The sequence below is a fragment of the Corvus cornix genome, chromosome 1A, assembly GCF_000738735.6.
Source record: "Corvus cornix cornix isolate S_Up_H32 chromosome 1A, ASM73873v5, whole genome shotgun sequence".
In the NCBI taxonomy this organism is placed as follows: domain Eukaryota; kingdom Metazoa; phylum Chordata; class Aves; order Passeriformes; family Corvidae; genus Corvus; species Corvus cornix.
The window spans coordinates 57222074-57237772 of NC_047057.1; the positions used below are offsets into that span (position 1 = coordinate 57222074).

Below are 15699 nucleotides of genomic sequence, written 5' to 3' on the forward strand. Positions count from 1 at the left end.
AATTTTTAATGAACAGTACCTAATTCCAGAATAAAAAAGATTGAAAGATGCTGATAATATTTTTGATAATTTGAAAATATTTCTTACATTCTTACTCGGGAAAAGAGCACCATCTACTGATCATCACTCTGAAATTCCTCGATGCTGTTTCCCTTGCTTGTGTTTTACTTGTGTACAACATCATAAACTTATCTCCAAGCTCTGGATGACTCTTGAACACATGTGAGAGAAAGCTTGTGTATCTTCAGCCATCAGCTAATACCACTGTGATGTTTTATTGTTTGAGTAGCCAGCAACATCTTAGCAGCAGGAAGCAAGATCAGCTTCAGATCCAAGGCACAGAGGCCCCCAGTGAGGTTTCTCCCATCTCTGTCTCACAACCCAGGGGTGGTAGTCAAGGCTGTAGAGCCTGCAGGTGCTCTCAGGGCCTTAACTGCAGCAAGAAAGCTTAGCTATAAATAGGTTTTCTTTGCTCATTCTCCTGCACATTTCACAGGATTTGAGTTCTAAAAAAGCTCTAGTGCTGCTCTGAGAAACAATTTCAGAAAATTGGTGTGCTGGTGATTGCTGTCATCCTATGAGTGATGGGACTATTTCCCCAATGTCTCACATTTGATGTGATTGTGATGATTTTCTCTAAACCAGAATGTGAGGAGGTGAACCAGGAGCTCCCACAGCTGCATGCACAGCTACAGCTTGAAATGCCAGCTAAATCTCCATGACTGGCACTCATGCCCTCTGTGGGTCTGGCACAGAGTGGAATTCATTACATATCTATTATCTGCTCACACAATTACACCTCTCTGTGAATCACTGAAGAATTATATATTCCTCATATATTATCTACTTCTCATATATTGCCCTTGTCAGGCCACAGCCCAGCAGCTAAAGCTGAAAGGTATCATTACTCAATAATTTCTTCCTTGACTCAGCCTTCAGTTCTTGAATTCCTAATCCCAGGGACATGTGATCATGGGAACATCTCAGCTGGCTGGGGGAGGAGTTGTTTAAAGAACATTTCTAGATGTTGTAGCTCCAGGGTAAAAACTTAAAATCATGACTCATTGTATTCAAGATACTTCACTACCCTGCCTACATATAAATTATCAGTCTTTTGGGTTTGAGGGGTTCTTTCATTATACACTGGAACTTATATTGAACAGGTTTCTATTTCTCCTGGCAGGGTAGATGGTTATTTCTTGTTCATGCAAAGACTGAAAAATCTGTTTCCTCCATTAAAACAAAAAAAATAAACACTTAAAGATGGATATGGCACAGCCTCTCTGACCAACCTGTACCATCACCTGACTGACCTCACGATGAAACAGGTGAAAGCTGAGTCCAAGTCAAATATAAGTTGCCTATACATATAAATATACTGCCAGAGTGGAGAAAAAAGGATAAAGCAGAGCCATTTACATGGGGGAAACCAGAAGCACTGAGGTGTGTGGTCAGATATTAAGCAGGTAAGTTACAGCCATCTGTAGGCTCATACAAGAGGAGACAAAAGGCACTAGAAGTTATTATGGAAAAGGTGATTTCAACAACTTTAATTAACAATGAACTGCACCTCCACCAGGAAAGATTTGAGATGAACAGCTACCTATTTTTTTTCAGGTAGGCAATTACACTTGGTATGTTTAAAGGCCATAAGTTCTACTAAATTTTTGACAAGCTGACTGCCCTGCAATTCTGATTCCTTATTACATATTGCTCGATACATGTTAAGTATATGATACATTCTGTATCTACTGCGTACTATAATAGTGCATGTCTCCGTGGCAAGACAAAAACGTCCTGGATAATTACAACTTCTCAGAAACCTTGAAACCACAACAGAGATTATATAAAAGATATTTTAATAAAGCAAAGCAAAGAAAATGGGCAGAACTAAAACCAAAATACACAGACTTAACAAAAATAAACTTGAACAGAAAATTTTATAGATGGTTTTCTGGCTCCATCTGATGTTTATTTTACACAATTTCTAGGTCAAGGAAATCTGGCTTCCACTTCCCTTTCCAGCTACACATTGGAAATAAGGAGTGGTATTCAAAAGACAGTTAAACTTATGTATCCTGAGGACTTACGTTCAAAGTTGTATATTAGTTATTGTGAAAGTAAAAGAAAAATACTTTTTAAAATTAGTTTTTATATCCTGTGACTTAAATAATTTTCAGCTCGGAGAAAGGACTGCTATGGCAAACTTATCACTTCTCCTTACGATACCAGTTAGAATGCCAAAATACTATTCCTCCCTACTAACTTTACTTTGCTTACATCCTCATGATGGCTAAATCATCCATACTACTGCTTATTCAAACACTACTGCTTTATTCAAATTAACTCTCAAGCATTTGCAACACAATTATCACAAGTTTTCACATCAAATATTTTGTTGGTGCTGCTTTCAGATTAGATAATAGCATATTTACTACCTGTACAGAAAAAGCACCTGCTTCACTTGGTTGGTAATAGTTTCTAGGAGGACTTGCTCCATCACTGTCTCAGGGATTGAAGCAAGCATGCTAATGTGTCTTTAGGTTCCTGGGCCTTCTTTTGGGCCCTTCTTGTAGACGTGTCTGACATTTGCCCTCTTCCAGTCATTAAAGATATCTTCTGATCTCCATAACATTTCAAATATTACAGGCAGTGGCCCTGCAGCAACGTCAGCCACTTCTTTCACACTGGGCAGACTACATCCAGGCACATAGGCTTATGTGGATATAAGAATATAAATTCTTCTTTGTTAGCAGTTCTCACAATATCATGACAGAACACCCTTCTTTTTCTACTGGGCCTAACATGCCTTGTCCTGGTATGTTCATAACCCAACAAACTTTTTGTAAAAACAACGGTAAATTAAATGTTATCCTTTAAAAAAGGGATTCTCACCTTCTGTAGAGTGGAGTACATATATATTGCACATGCACTATAAAACAATATTAAATCAACATGAATGCATCTTCAAATATGATTTAGCAATTGACAATAATGTTGAATAGCCAGTACTTCCTGACAAACAAGCTTTCTGCATACCTCAGGGGCTTGACTGTACTTGCAGAGCACTAGAGTGCAGTAAATAACATTGAGAAAGTCTTTCCTAGCAGCAAAAAAGTAGGTTTCAGTTTTTTTTTTGTTTTTTTTTGTTTTTTTTTGTTTTGTTTTTTTTTTTTTTTTTTTTTTTTTTTTTTTGGTTTGGCTTCTCCCCCCCCACCCCCATTTATAAAAGCATAATAGTTGCATTCATAACTACCAGCCTGAGCTCTTCCTTCCAATATCGTATGCCATCCACAGTACCCACCCTTTACAGTCTCTAATCCAAAATGATTCAACATTGGCTGATGCAAATGGAATCGTTTTACTTTAGAGGAAAGGTTTTTTTTTGGCAGTCCACTAAATGTCACAGAGGAAATTCATGGCAAATAAGGAAAATAACTGTGTAGAGCAATGTTGCTCTAACTGAGAGCAACTGTCTAACACATGTTGTATTCATTATAGTCTAAGCATATTAACAACATTTTTAATGAACCTTATCTCCCTGTGATGATACTGTGGAGGCATTATAATTACTAAAAGGCTTGTTTGCTTCATCTGCTTTCTGACATGTGCACAGGCTGGAGTCTTTAATCCTATCTCAGTTCTCTGATCCTGCACACACGGAGAAGGCTTCAGCATTAGAAAAATAATTATTAGCAGCTGATTTGCTCTTGTTTCCAGAACCAAGCTCATTTGTGAGACCCCTGGAAGAGTCAGTCATTCCAGAGGACAAGGAAGCCCAGCCCTGCCTCTTGTGCCACATCCATTCAAACCTCTGCGTCATTTCCAGGTGTCAGCTCTTGCTCAGGGAGAGAACAATGCAGCAGCTTTGAGCAAGCCTGAAACACAGGAGAAAGTGGTCTCAAGTCTGGATCCTTACCAGGGTATCACCAGAACAAAAAAACCAAAAAAACCCAACGTGGTACTTAGTATCTTTCTGTGCTTTTTTTCCTGAAGTGGGCAGGAGATACTTCTTTACCTCACCAAGGTACCTTCCCCAGAAAGGCAGAAGCTACATGTTTTTTATTAGATGGAGCATCTGAGCTCTCTGGGAACTGAGATATAATGTGAATTAACTTGCTTTCAGGGTAGAGGTCAAAAATAGACATATCTCGTGTTTTGGTTTTTTTTTTTTTTTTTTTTTAGTCTGAAAAGTTACGGGGGGGACAAAAAGAGATTTGAAATCCATTGCAATAAAGCCTGCAGTCTCTTACTGACTTGCAGAAGGAGAAATCTTCCTAACTGATACTGCCCAAAACTCAATGAGCCAAGTGTAGCCATCGAAAGAAGCTGAACCCAAAGTGATTCACAGAGAACAACTACTCATGCTAAAGAAAACCCCAAAACCAAACAAAAACCACCGCTCGGCGGCCCCTCAGCAGCGGCCGGGAGCGGCGCGCTCCCCGCTTCCCCTCACGCCGGAGCGCGGCCGGGCCGTGCCCAGGCCGGGCCGGGCCCAGGCCGGGCCATGGCGGCGGGGGCGGGCCCGGAAGGGGAGCGGCCACCGCCCCCCTGACTTCCCCGGCTGTCGGGCGGGGCGGCAGCGCGGGCAGCGGGCGCCATGCTGCAGTTCTTGGTAAGGCTCCGGGCCGCCGTGGCACGGCAGGGCAGGGCGGGCCGGGCTGGCGGGGCCGCTGCCCGGCCGAGGGAGGAAGAGCGCGGTGTGCGGCGGCCCCGCGTCCGGCCAGGCCACGGCCCCGCGTCCGGCCACGCCACGGCCCCGTGTCCGGCCACGCCACGGCCCCGTGTCCGGCCACCCCGCGGCCCCGTGTCCGGCCACCCCGCGGCCCCGTGTCCGGCCACCCCGCGGCTCCGTGTCCGGCCACGCCACGGCCCCTGTCAGCGGGGCAGCTGCGCCCGGCGTTGGCTCCCCGGCAGGGCCCCATCCTTGGGCGGCTTCTTTTCTGCTGCTCCTTGCCACCCTCTGTCCCCCTTGTTCCCGCAGAACGGTGCCTTAAAGCTGCTCTGAAAATGGAGTCCCATGGCTTGTTTTTCCTCCAAGTCATGCTCTTAATTTGCCTTGGAGATTCTGCTTGCTCGCGGCGATGCTCCCCTTGCTGCTCAAATTTCTTTGTGTAGGCATAAATATCTCCCTCTTTTGGTGAGTGCAGAGTCGTGAGCCCTTGCCATTTTGTACACCCTTAAAAGTGTACCGCTGGAGATGTGGATTTTTTTATATACGGAAATTAAGGCAAGGGATCACGTTTCATTGCTGCCTTTCATTAAATCCCCTTAAGAATAGCAGAATTATTAGACTGAATGTTAGACTTCATCTTTCGTTTGGGCAAGATAATTTTGCTGGCTAATGAGTTTCATAGCAGGTGTTGATACAAAGCAAGAAGAGATGGCCTATTGTAAGCTGGGAGAGTCTTGCCTGTTTTTATATAAGAAATAAATGAGGCCTATTTCTTATCCCAGCTTCATAATAAGTATGAAAGCCTCAGTCATTTCTGTAGCTGTTTAAAATCCCCTGTCCACTCCAATGAAAATCTTCAGTAAGGCTAAATATGGTTAGCCTCTCTCAAAGTTTCTGTGTTTATCAACTCCACTGCTTGCTGCTAATGGGGTATTTTTTGTTGCTAGATAAAAATATAATTATGACTTCTCATTAGTGCATGAAAGTTAGACAAAAGATACACTAATTCTGGGTTTCTTCTCTGCTTGGATGTAGATTGGGTGTTTGAGTCTTGCTCTGCCTGGTTAGGGCTGTAGCAAAGAGATAAATGAATAATCTCACAAACCTTGTGTTTTTGCAATCCAGAGTTAACACATTAAATAAGCTTTTGTTTACAATGCATCTTGAAATGCTGGTTGGAAATTGGAAGACCCTGAACTCTCATCAGCCCTGTGTTTTTAGTCAACATGCAAATTTTCATCGGCTGTGTGTTTTGCTTTCCATGTAATTGAAGTCTTAAGATTTTTTTTTCCCCACTGCTTGAATTGTCAGCTCTAAAAATAAATGTAACTGGGTGGATGCAGTGCTGAACATTCCAATAAAGGAGTACACTTAAAGGGAGTAGTGATCTCAGTACTATATATACTGAGTACAGGTTATCTCACAACAGAATGTGACATATATTGGAACGGTTCTAGGGTAAAAGCCTAGAACACTGCTAATAAACAAGGATCTGGTTTGTGTTCTCAGGTGGCTTCCCAGACACTGCTAAAGATACAGGAGATTCTCCTTTGCTGGACTGAGGCTCTTCATTAAGAGGAGTCACAGGCCTGTTTTGCATCAGTGCAGTATTTATTAGTATCTCCCAAAGTACCTCCTTAGCTGGTAATTGAAACTACAAAAGCATATGATAACCAGGGCAGTACTCACAAGAATAATTCTTCTTGTTCTTAAGTTGTTAAAGCTAAGCTTGAAAAAGTAATTATAAACAAGGAATAAGACCAAAAATCTGTTAAAAAAATACTGAAGTAACTTGCAGTCAGAGTTCATTTGACAGCTCTCAGCCAATTTTAGTTTTCTGTAGACAGATTTTCACCAGTGCTGCTTATGGAGTCTGAATCACAGAAAAGATGAGCTGTGCTCTGTGCTGCTTTGGGCCTGGAAAAGATGTCTGGTCAGTAAGTGATGGCAAAGTTGTTTTGTGGACAGTGGTTTTATTTTTCTTAAAATAGTCTTATTTTGACAGCAGTGACCATGAACAGTAACAATTTTCTTAAATAGAACAGGCCTCAGCTGTAACAAAGAGTGATTTGTCTACTAACAATGAATGAATGCACAATATTAGTGTGTCCCCTTTCAAAACAGCCAAATGAGCCTCTGTGGTATAGGGCTTACTTATTTTGAAGTGTAACAACAAAAATAAAATGTAGGATACTGAGGAGTTGGTGCATGAAAATCTCATCACCTGTCATTGAAGAGAGGACTTTCTTTCGCTCCAGAAGTCATCTTATGCTTGAGGATTTTCCTCAGCTGGCAAACAGTTTCTGGGCCAGAAACTGTGCTTGTGTTTTGCTCTTGCTCTGCTTCCAGAGTGCATTTTTATGGACGCCCTTCATCAGCTACAAGTTTGCACAGCTGTCAAAAGAGGTTGTGCCCAGCTTCCAACCAGCTGTACTGCCTTAGAGGAGCCCCTAGATCAGAGTGGATTTGGCTGAGAACTAATCTCTTGGGGTCAGGAGGGTCTGTCTGGAAGATGCACAGCTGTTGCTGCAGAAGAGAAGCAGGTTTACATCAGTTAAAGTTCATGTTGTGAAGCTTTTTTTAACTTCATACTAAGACATGTAGGTCCCTTTCCAGTACTGAGCGTTGTTCTAGGGGGGTGTTGCTTTAGGCTTTCCCAGCATTGATTTGTAGGTCCCTGCTGCTATCTTCCCCTTTTTTGTAGGAGTTACTGCCTTTGTGGGTGTGTAGAGAACCTTACAAGGATGAACACAGCTTGATCCAAATAGTCTTGGGGATGTGTATTGAATAACAAAACTGTGTGGTATTTTGGAAATGATGGCAAGGTGTTTCTGGTGAGGAAGATCAGTAAAATTGCACCTCTCTGGATGAAAGATGAGAAATTAAGTAAGAGCGGAGTTGAAACTCTTTAAATGATTTGCAGTATTCCTTTTTCTTTATTTTAGCTTTTCATGGGAGGATGTTAACTCTTCTCTCTTTCTTCCTTTATAGCTTGGTTTTACTCTTGGCAACGTGGTTGGGATGTATGTGGCTCAGAACTATGATGTGAGTATCCTGGCATTCTCAGAGTTAAATGTATCCTGAACTGAAAATATAAGGCTATTTTCCCTCAATTGAAATTGAATTGGTCTTTATTTTGATGGTTTCTATTAAACAGAATGCAAATCATGCTCACTTTAGTTACAGGAGAACTCAGACCTTTTCAGGAAGAAATACCTCACTGAAAGAGTGGTCAGGCATTGGAATGGGCTGCACAGGGAAGTGATGGAGTCACCATCCCTGGAGGTGTTCAAGAAATGGCTGGACATGGCACTTAATGCTCTGGTCTAGTTGACAAAGTGGTGATTGGTCAAAGGTTGGACTCTGTGATCTTGAAGGTCTTTTCCAACCTTAATAGCAAAGAAAAAAAAAAGTGGAACCAAAAGGTTATCTTCTCTGTGGTAGTATAGTGCTTAAAGCCTAAACTTCCAGCCAGGCTAGAGCCCAGGCATCTACAGGCAAAGACAGGAGAAACAGAAAATGTTTATGAATGGCTCATGGATTTTACCAGCACTAAAATACTGGTTTCCTGTCTTGGATAGCCTGGCTTCTTACAGTGCTCTCCACTCAGTATAACTGTTTATTAATAAAAATCCTCAGACCACGTGAAATGTCTGTCTTCTGGACCAATAATGAAAATAAGTTTTGCCAGCTTTTTTTTGAGAAGTGAATACTTTCTCCTACTTCAAAAAGTGTATTGACCTGCAATCTTTCTTTCCTTCTTTTCTCACAATGAGAAAAGAAAGGGGATTTTCTTTCCTCAGTTCTCAGTTAAGAGTTTTCTATGTGAGAGGGCAGAAGATTTCAAGTTGAGCCTTCAAAACATGCTTTTAATTTCTGTAGAGTCTGCAGAATCCCTTCTAAGAGTAGTGGCACTTAGTTGTTTTCTGGCTAGAGGAGTTAATAACATTTAACATATAAATTTTTTTTTTAATTCTTGTGCAATCTGTATTAGCCTTAATAAAAAAAAAAAAACAAAAGAAGTTGTTAAGGCTTTGGTGACATTTCTGTTCTGCCTTCCTCTCATCTTCAATATTGAAGTCATCTTGTTTAAAAACAATTCTTATATTTTGCTCTTTGTTTATGCACAATCCTTTGTGATTTTTCCTGTCAGTCCAGTAAAAGGACTAATGAAAGGGCAGTGTTTCTGTGCAATATATGTTTTACAGTGTTACAAAACTGCAGTCATAAGAATATATTTGCATGTATCAATATGTATCACAAGCATTGTGTGGTGCTTTTCTGGCAGCACTGATAAAGTATTGCCACAAGAGGGGGACTCAGGCTTTTGATTTGCTGGAAGTGGTTCCCTGGGAATGTAACACTGACTTGCAGGATGAACATGGAAATTTTACTGCTGGTGTTGAAGATGATTGGTTTTAAGTGACATTTAATATAAGCATGTCATAATGAGGTCCTAATTCTGCAGCTGTGTACACAATGTGCTTAGTAATAAGTACATAGAGGGTTCTGCTGACAGTGGTGGAGTTCTGTTGGTTTAGTTTAAATGTCAGGTGTGTTACAGGCTGGGCTCTTAATTTCATATGCTCAAACAAAGCTTAATTCTGAAAAGGAAGGTAAGAGGAACTTATGTTACCAGTACTGTGAGCCTCAGACCATTCAATAAGAGAACTGCATTCAGTTTGGATTAACTTCTGCTCTGTGGTCAGGTTACATATGAAGTAAAAACCAAGGATTTTTTTTTCACATCTACCAGTGGAAAATTTGCTTTAATTTCATTTCAGTCAGTTGGCTTGTAAAATCATACATTGTCACTTCCCAGTTTTAGCTAGTCATAATCTTTTCTTTGCCATTAAGAGCTTCAGCTTTTTATTTTTCTTTCAAGTTACCAAAATTTACTGTTGGATTATTTTATCAAAATTCTTTTATTCGCAAGAGAAAGCTGAAGTTTTGAAGCTCACAAGCGGTAAATAGAGTTTTCATTCAAGTGTGAAACTGCAAAAGGGTGCCAATTTGCAGTGCAGTAGAATTCCCCAGTGAGGAATTTTGTTTCCCACAAGATGAGCCAGGAGAAGTATTTCTTAATAAATTTCTTGAGAGCATATTAGATGCTCTTGAACATCTACTTTCTCTTGGGTTATGACCAGTATAGTGCAATCTAATTTCCCCTTTGAAGGGCTGTGTATCAGTGTTTAAATCTGCTTATTCTTGGCAGTTTGTCTTCTTTCAGTCAGGAAGCCAGACTGGTCATACTAAATTTCCTGTGAGGTGATCCTTTTTCCTTCCTCCTGTTCCCGTCACCACTGGCTGACTTCTAGCCTTAATAATCTAAATATTTCCTGAAGCCTCATGTGAGGTGCTTTCATCTGCTATTTGCTTGATACTGCTTAGTTTTTTAACCTCTGTGCAAGGTAACAGATACTGGAAATATCTTTTAAAAACCAGTTAAACTTTATAGAATTTCTTGCTGTGTGTATAGTATTATCTTTCCTGATGAGACTCATGTAGCCCAGGATTTTTTGTGGCATGGGGTTTGATTGTTTTGTTTTGTCTTTAAAGATTCCTAACATTGCAAAGAAGCTGGAAGATTTTAAGAAGGATGTGGAAGCCAAGAAGAAACCTCCTAATGACAAGTCCTGAAAGAGAAATGTTCCCCAGGTCAACTCTGTGTGTGCACCAAGGATGCAATTTACCTTTCAGGCAGCAAAGGTCAAGTAGAGGGTTGGCATGGGAGGTTCCTCCACTCTTAGTCTCCTAGAACTGGAATATCCTTCTTTTGAAAGGGCGGCTGTGAACTTTTCCTGGGACTGATTTTCAAGGGTTTCAGAATTTGGATTTGCAGCTGATGTGTGACTGGATGATATCATTTGTATTTTTCAGTATTTCTTTTCCTAATATGTGGTAACCTGTTTTTACCTGATCCAACTGGAGCGCTTTTGGTCCTGTTACAATGTGTACCTCACACTTGGTAATACCCTAGCTCTTAGAACAGCACAAAAGAGATTAAATGTATCAAGAAGTAACTTTCAGGGTTTCTTGTCATTTGTTGTGAGCAGTGGTACTTCACTATTCTTAAGATCTGTGTTCCATTGTTGGAGATGGAAAAGTTCATTCATCAAAAGCATACATCATTTGTAAAGGAAACAAAACACACCTTGAGAACTGGTTCCAGGCTCTGGCAGTCTCTGCCCCACCTGCTGTTGAGCTCTTGTCTGCATTAGGCCCTATGGTGGATGCAAGGCTGCAGATCCTACATCCCATGATAGTCCCAGAAGCTGGAAAGGTCTGTTGTGGCTTAACCCCACCCAGCAACTCAGCCCCACAGTGAGCCACAAGACTCACTGCTCCCAGTGGGATGGGAGAGAGAACCACAAGGGTCAAAGTGAGAAAATCTGTGGGTTGGGACAAAGAGCTCAATAGGTAGAGCAAAAGCCACACACACAAGCAAAGCAAAAAAAGCAGCCATTAAAACCCCTGGTGTGTGAGAAAGCCTGCATTGTATTGTAGAACTCTTCTGCTTGAAACCATAATTCTGCAAAAATCTTGTTGTAAATTCTGAAGAAAAGTTGCAATGATTTAATAGAAGTAAATTTTATTAATTCAAGAATCTATCAAATAATTTTTTCCCTTAAAATAGAAGAGTTCAATTAACTCTGTAACATGGCTTAAATGACAGAGTCCCCTTGACAATCTTTTGCAGGACATGAGGAATAAAGAAAAGTGCCAGGAAGATATTCTTGCTTTTATTGAGAAAGCCTGGTAATGGACTGCTACAGACCAGCACAGAGAATGACCTTCATTTGTTCAGGCTCTAGATTAAAGCATACCTAGAGTGCTTCTCCATTAATGTTTTAATTAGGGTAAGGATTGTACCTTCAAAGTGGTTTGTCCTTTTACCATGTTTTCGTTCTCATCATAGGAAAGCTGTAGAGCACGTGGTCTGTATTCCTCTCAGAAGAGACTAAATCAGAAAATGTGCTTTGTTCTCTAATGGATGTTTAGTTAATGGGAGACACTCAGAAAGAAAAGATTCTCCTTCTTAAGGAATATAAATATAGATAAGGAATATTTCTCCTGTAATTTTAAATCCTTCCTTTCACCTCTGCCCTGAAATGTGTAGTTGACATAAAAACTTTCAGTCTCTGCAAAGGGTTACTTGTCAAGTTTAAAAGCCAACTCAAGTCAGACAGTCTTAGTAGTGATGCAACCAATTTTCTCTACAGTGAGCACTCCGAGAGACTCCAACAGGGAGAAATGCTTGTACCACCTAACATCAGCTGTCAGAAAGCTTGTGGTAGCAGCAGGTGTGGAAGATACCCAGAATGTGCTTCGTGAAGGGAGTTCACAACTAAAGTACAATTACATTTACCTTTTTTTGGATTAGTACTGTATGCTGTGCTTCCTGAGAGAGCTTTCATAGACTTCAAACCTGACTGAAGGAATTTTCTTCCACGCATAAAAATGTTTCCATAGAGTGATAGCACTGCACAGCTGTTTTGATGCTTTCATGAACATGATGAACTTAAGTTTCCCCCAACTTCCTCTCCTTCCCCTCCCTTTCCTGTTCTTGAGCATTAAAAAATACTCTCTCTGACCCATTCATTTTTCTTTGCTTGCCGTATAAAATTATATTAGTGTTTAAAATTGGATTATTTCTTTCCTCAAACATACTTTATGTTCTTCCCTTTCTTTACATGCGGATGAGAAGTGAAATAATGTTCAAAATCTCTCTATTTGTTGCCAAACTCTAGGCCAGTTACTCTAAAAGTGTTTTTGGAGCTGACTCTTTCAGCTAAGCATTCCAAGCAGATGTTAGGATTTTTTTTTTTTTTCCTATCATATTAGGAAGTGAAAAGCTGCAGCTGTAATGCTGTGGAAGCAATATACAGCCATTTTTGCGACACTTTCCATTTTAGCTCAAGCTGGGTTTTTTCCTCCCACATAGTAAGCTGTAAATCTGGATAACATTATAACACTTTGCAGCTACTGGATAACACGTTTTACCTAGCCTGAGGTTATCCTAGGTGATACTAAAATTTAACCTTACCTTTCAGAGGGCAGAGGGTGAGCACAGACAATGACTGCTTGATGCAGTCATTGCATCTGGGGGCTCAGAGTGCTTTGGATGTGCTGGTGTCATAGATGGATGGATGCTCCATGAAGATACCTAGGAGCAAGTTTCCCACTTAACATGGGCTCTGTGAATTTCTGCCCGTTTCAAATGCCTATGTGGGTAGCTGTACTTGCCAGCTAAAATATGCAGGCTTCCTTCCTTTGCTGAAAACTGTTGTGTTCATTTTCGTGTATTGATTCTTTTGAGACATATCTTGGAGCTGAAGGTTCAAGGCAAAATGGGAGAAAAAGAATGTATGAGCTACTAACAGACTTCTGAAATATTTACTATGGATTGAGAGTATTATCCTGTGTTGGAAAATGCTGCCCTAAGGCTCTTCTGCCATTAAATGCAATCAAGGGTTCATACGCAAAATAAACAAAAAGCCAGATAACAAAGCTAATTATTAGCTTACTGGGCACCAGAACCCAAATCAAGTTGGTGGATGCACCTCACAGAACTTCACTAACATGAATGTTCAGTGGTTTTATATCCCAGCACCATAGCCCACTGCCTCATGATGTGTGCTCCATCCCTGGTGAAACTGAAACATTGCAAAGGAAGAAATTGGAATTTTTGGAATTAATAATGTGTTGCTTTCATAAGCCTGGATTCTATCTATGTTTGCAGAAACAAGATTGTGCATTGATATTCATATGTGAAAATCAATATCAATATTCTGTATGGGATGCAGAATTATTTTGGACATTAGGAAGTGACGGTGGATATCAGTGTCTAAGTTGCTGCTAAAATCCAGAGGAAAGTCTCCTGTACAGTTCTTTTTGTTTTTGTCTCAGAGGGGCAAAAAAGAGATATGTAGTTTTGTTTGTTAGACTTCTTGGTGGTACATGTTAACATTTATTTTACAAATTCCTAAGCCAAGGTCATTTTTATGGAATTTGTACTGAGATAAAATAACTGCAGGTTATTTGCTTTTTCACCTGAAACATACATTAATCACAGATGATCAGTTTTGCTTTCTGAAAAATAAATTTCATAAGTTGCCTTCAGAATAGATACTCCTGTCAAAGTAAATTCTGGCCTTAGTCTTTAATACACATGGAAAAAAAATAAATACCCCAATCCTGTAAATCACTGGCTCAAACCATAACTACACAGTAACTTTCCTATGCTGTGAGCCCAAATTCTGGAGTGGAACACACTGTTTGTTTTCTGTGTAGAAACATGGATTCTGCAACAGAATAATTCCACAGGTTAGAGCCTTTCTCTGACCACTACGCATTTTGGACACAAAGATGCAACGTAATGAGCAAGATACCAATCAACATCTGGAAAAAGAAATAATAAAAGGGCCTGTTTTAAATTCTATTATTCAAATTTTCTGCAAACCAGAGAGAATTGAGCAGCCATGTACAAATATTAAATACAGCTATCATGCTCTGCTTTTTTCCCTGAGAAATAAAATATTACTCTGTCAGCTATGGAATGAGTAATTGCTCAATATAAATCACCACAATTGCTCCAGTTAAATTGATTGGGTTTTAAATCAGGTATACTAAAAATACATATATATATATATGTAGCCTTAATAGGATTCTAGTAAAAGGTAATATAAAAATGTAAGGTAAAATAATATACTGCTACTAGTTAATGCAGTGCTACTCTTTGGATAAATTCTGGGCTGAAAGCAGAATTTTTGCTTTTAAGGCTTGATGTATGTGCTGAATCTTGAAAGCATCTGGAAATCACTTAATTTGAAATCAGGCTGGTTTTCCCTCTGAAGAAAATACTTCTGCATTGGTTGGTGGTAGCGACAAATCTGAAGTTGAGTGACAGTACGCTGTAACTTACGAGTGAAAATTTCCCACTTCTTTGTCCACTTGTCATTTATTATAAAAAAAACCAAACAAAAAGCAACAGTGAGGGGCAGAATCTCGTGGTGGGGCATGCACTGACTGATCTGATGTGGAAGAAAGGCCAGGATAGCACACTGCCTTCCTGCAACTGCCTGGTGGGACATGACAGTGACAAGTGCCAGTAGCTGTGAACATGGAAGTGTGCCAACAGCACCAAAACAGGAGAAACAGTCCATTGGGGAAGTTTCTTGCCTGAGTCCAGTCCAAATGTCTCTGCACCAGCCTCATGAGGCACAAGCTATACCAGAGCCTCCTGGAAATGTTTCTGAAGAAATATTGTTTGAGATGTGCAATAGCACCAAGCAATTTCATTTACCTACTGCTATTGCTGTTCTTCCTGAAGAATGTTGCTGGACACCCTGTTTGATTTGTGAGTAATCCCAGGTCTTCCTAAGGCTGGCTGGAATGCCAGCTGCTCGTCTCTCACAAATGAGCATATCCTGTGTTCATATCCCCTGGAAAAGGTCTGGGATAGCAAGGTGTGGTGGGAGCTGAGCAGAGCTCAGAAATCAGTATTAGCAGGGCAGAGAGTCCTTTGTTGCTGAGCAGAGAGGCAATTGGAAGATGCTGGTGGATGGAGCGTGAAGTGAAAAGGATTAGAAGATGAGTTCACAGGAAAAGGTGCAGAGCAGCTAAAGCCCTGGGAAGAAAGCAAGCCAGAAAGAGTTTCTTGGCAGGGGGAGAATGGTCAAAAGTTTAGGCACTGTGAACACAGAGATGTTCTTCTGCTTGCTGTGTTTAGGGACAAAATTGTTGGTACTGCGGACACCCCCACCAACTGCAGTGGTTGTTCCTGGAGGAAGTTACCCATGTTGGTGAACAGGCCTTGCAGCCCCTTCCTCTCCTGCTCCTGGGCCTTCAGGGTGGAGCTTGTGCCAGGGGGAGGTCAGAGTGCCTCAGCTTAGAGCACCGTTTTGGGGTTTGTGTTCAGCAGAAGCCTCTTGCTGGGGAGCAGGCAAACACCCAGGGAAGGGAGCAGAGGAGGTGTGGAGGATCTGCATGGCAGAGGCTGGCGTGAGCTTTGTGTGCTGGAG

The 15699-nt window shown here is 40.8% G+C and overlaps 1 protein-coding gene across 1 annotated transcript; it reads left to right on the plus strand.

Moving 5' to 3' along the window:
• Positions 1 to 4517: 4517 nt before the first annotated feature.
• STMP1 (short transmembrane mitochondrial protein 1) lies at positions 4518 to 10698 on the plus strand. Its single transcript, XM_039571011.1, has 3 exons — positions 4518 to 4615; positions 7667 to 7720; positions 10235 to 10698. Exons 1-3 carry the CDS (start codon positions 4601 to 4603, stop codon positions 10313 to 10315), a joined length of 150 nt encoding a protein of 49 aa, XP_039426945.1. The 5' UTR covers positions 4518 to 4600; the 3' UTR covers positions 10316 to 10698.
• The last annotated feature ends 5001 nt before the right edge of the window (positions 10699 to 15699 follow it).

Bases quoted from the DNA above. Each gene is read 5' to 3' on its own strand.
- STMP1 (XM_039571011.1), top strand. The intron at 7,721-10,234 runs GTGAGTATCCTG...TTGTCTTTAAAG, and splicing joins ATGTGGCTCAGAACTATGAT to ATTCCTAACATTGCAAAGAA.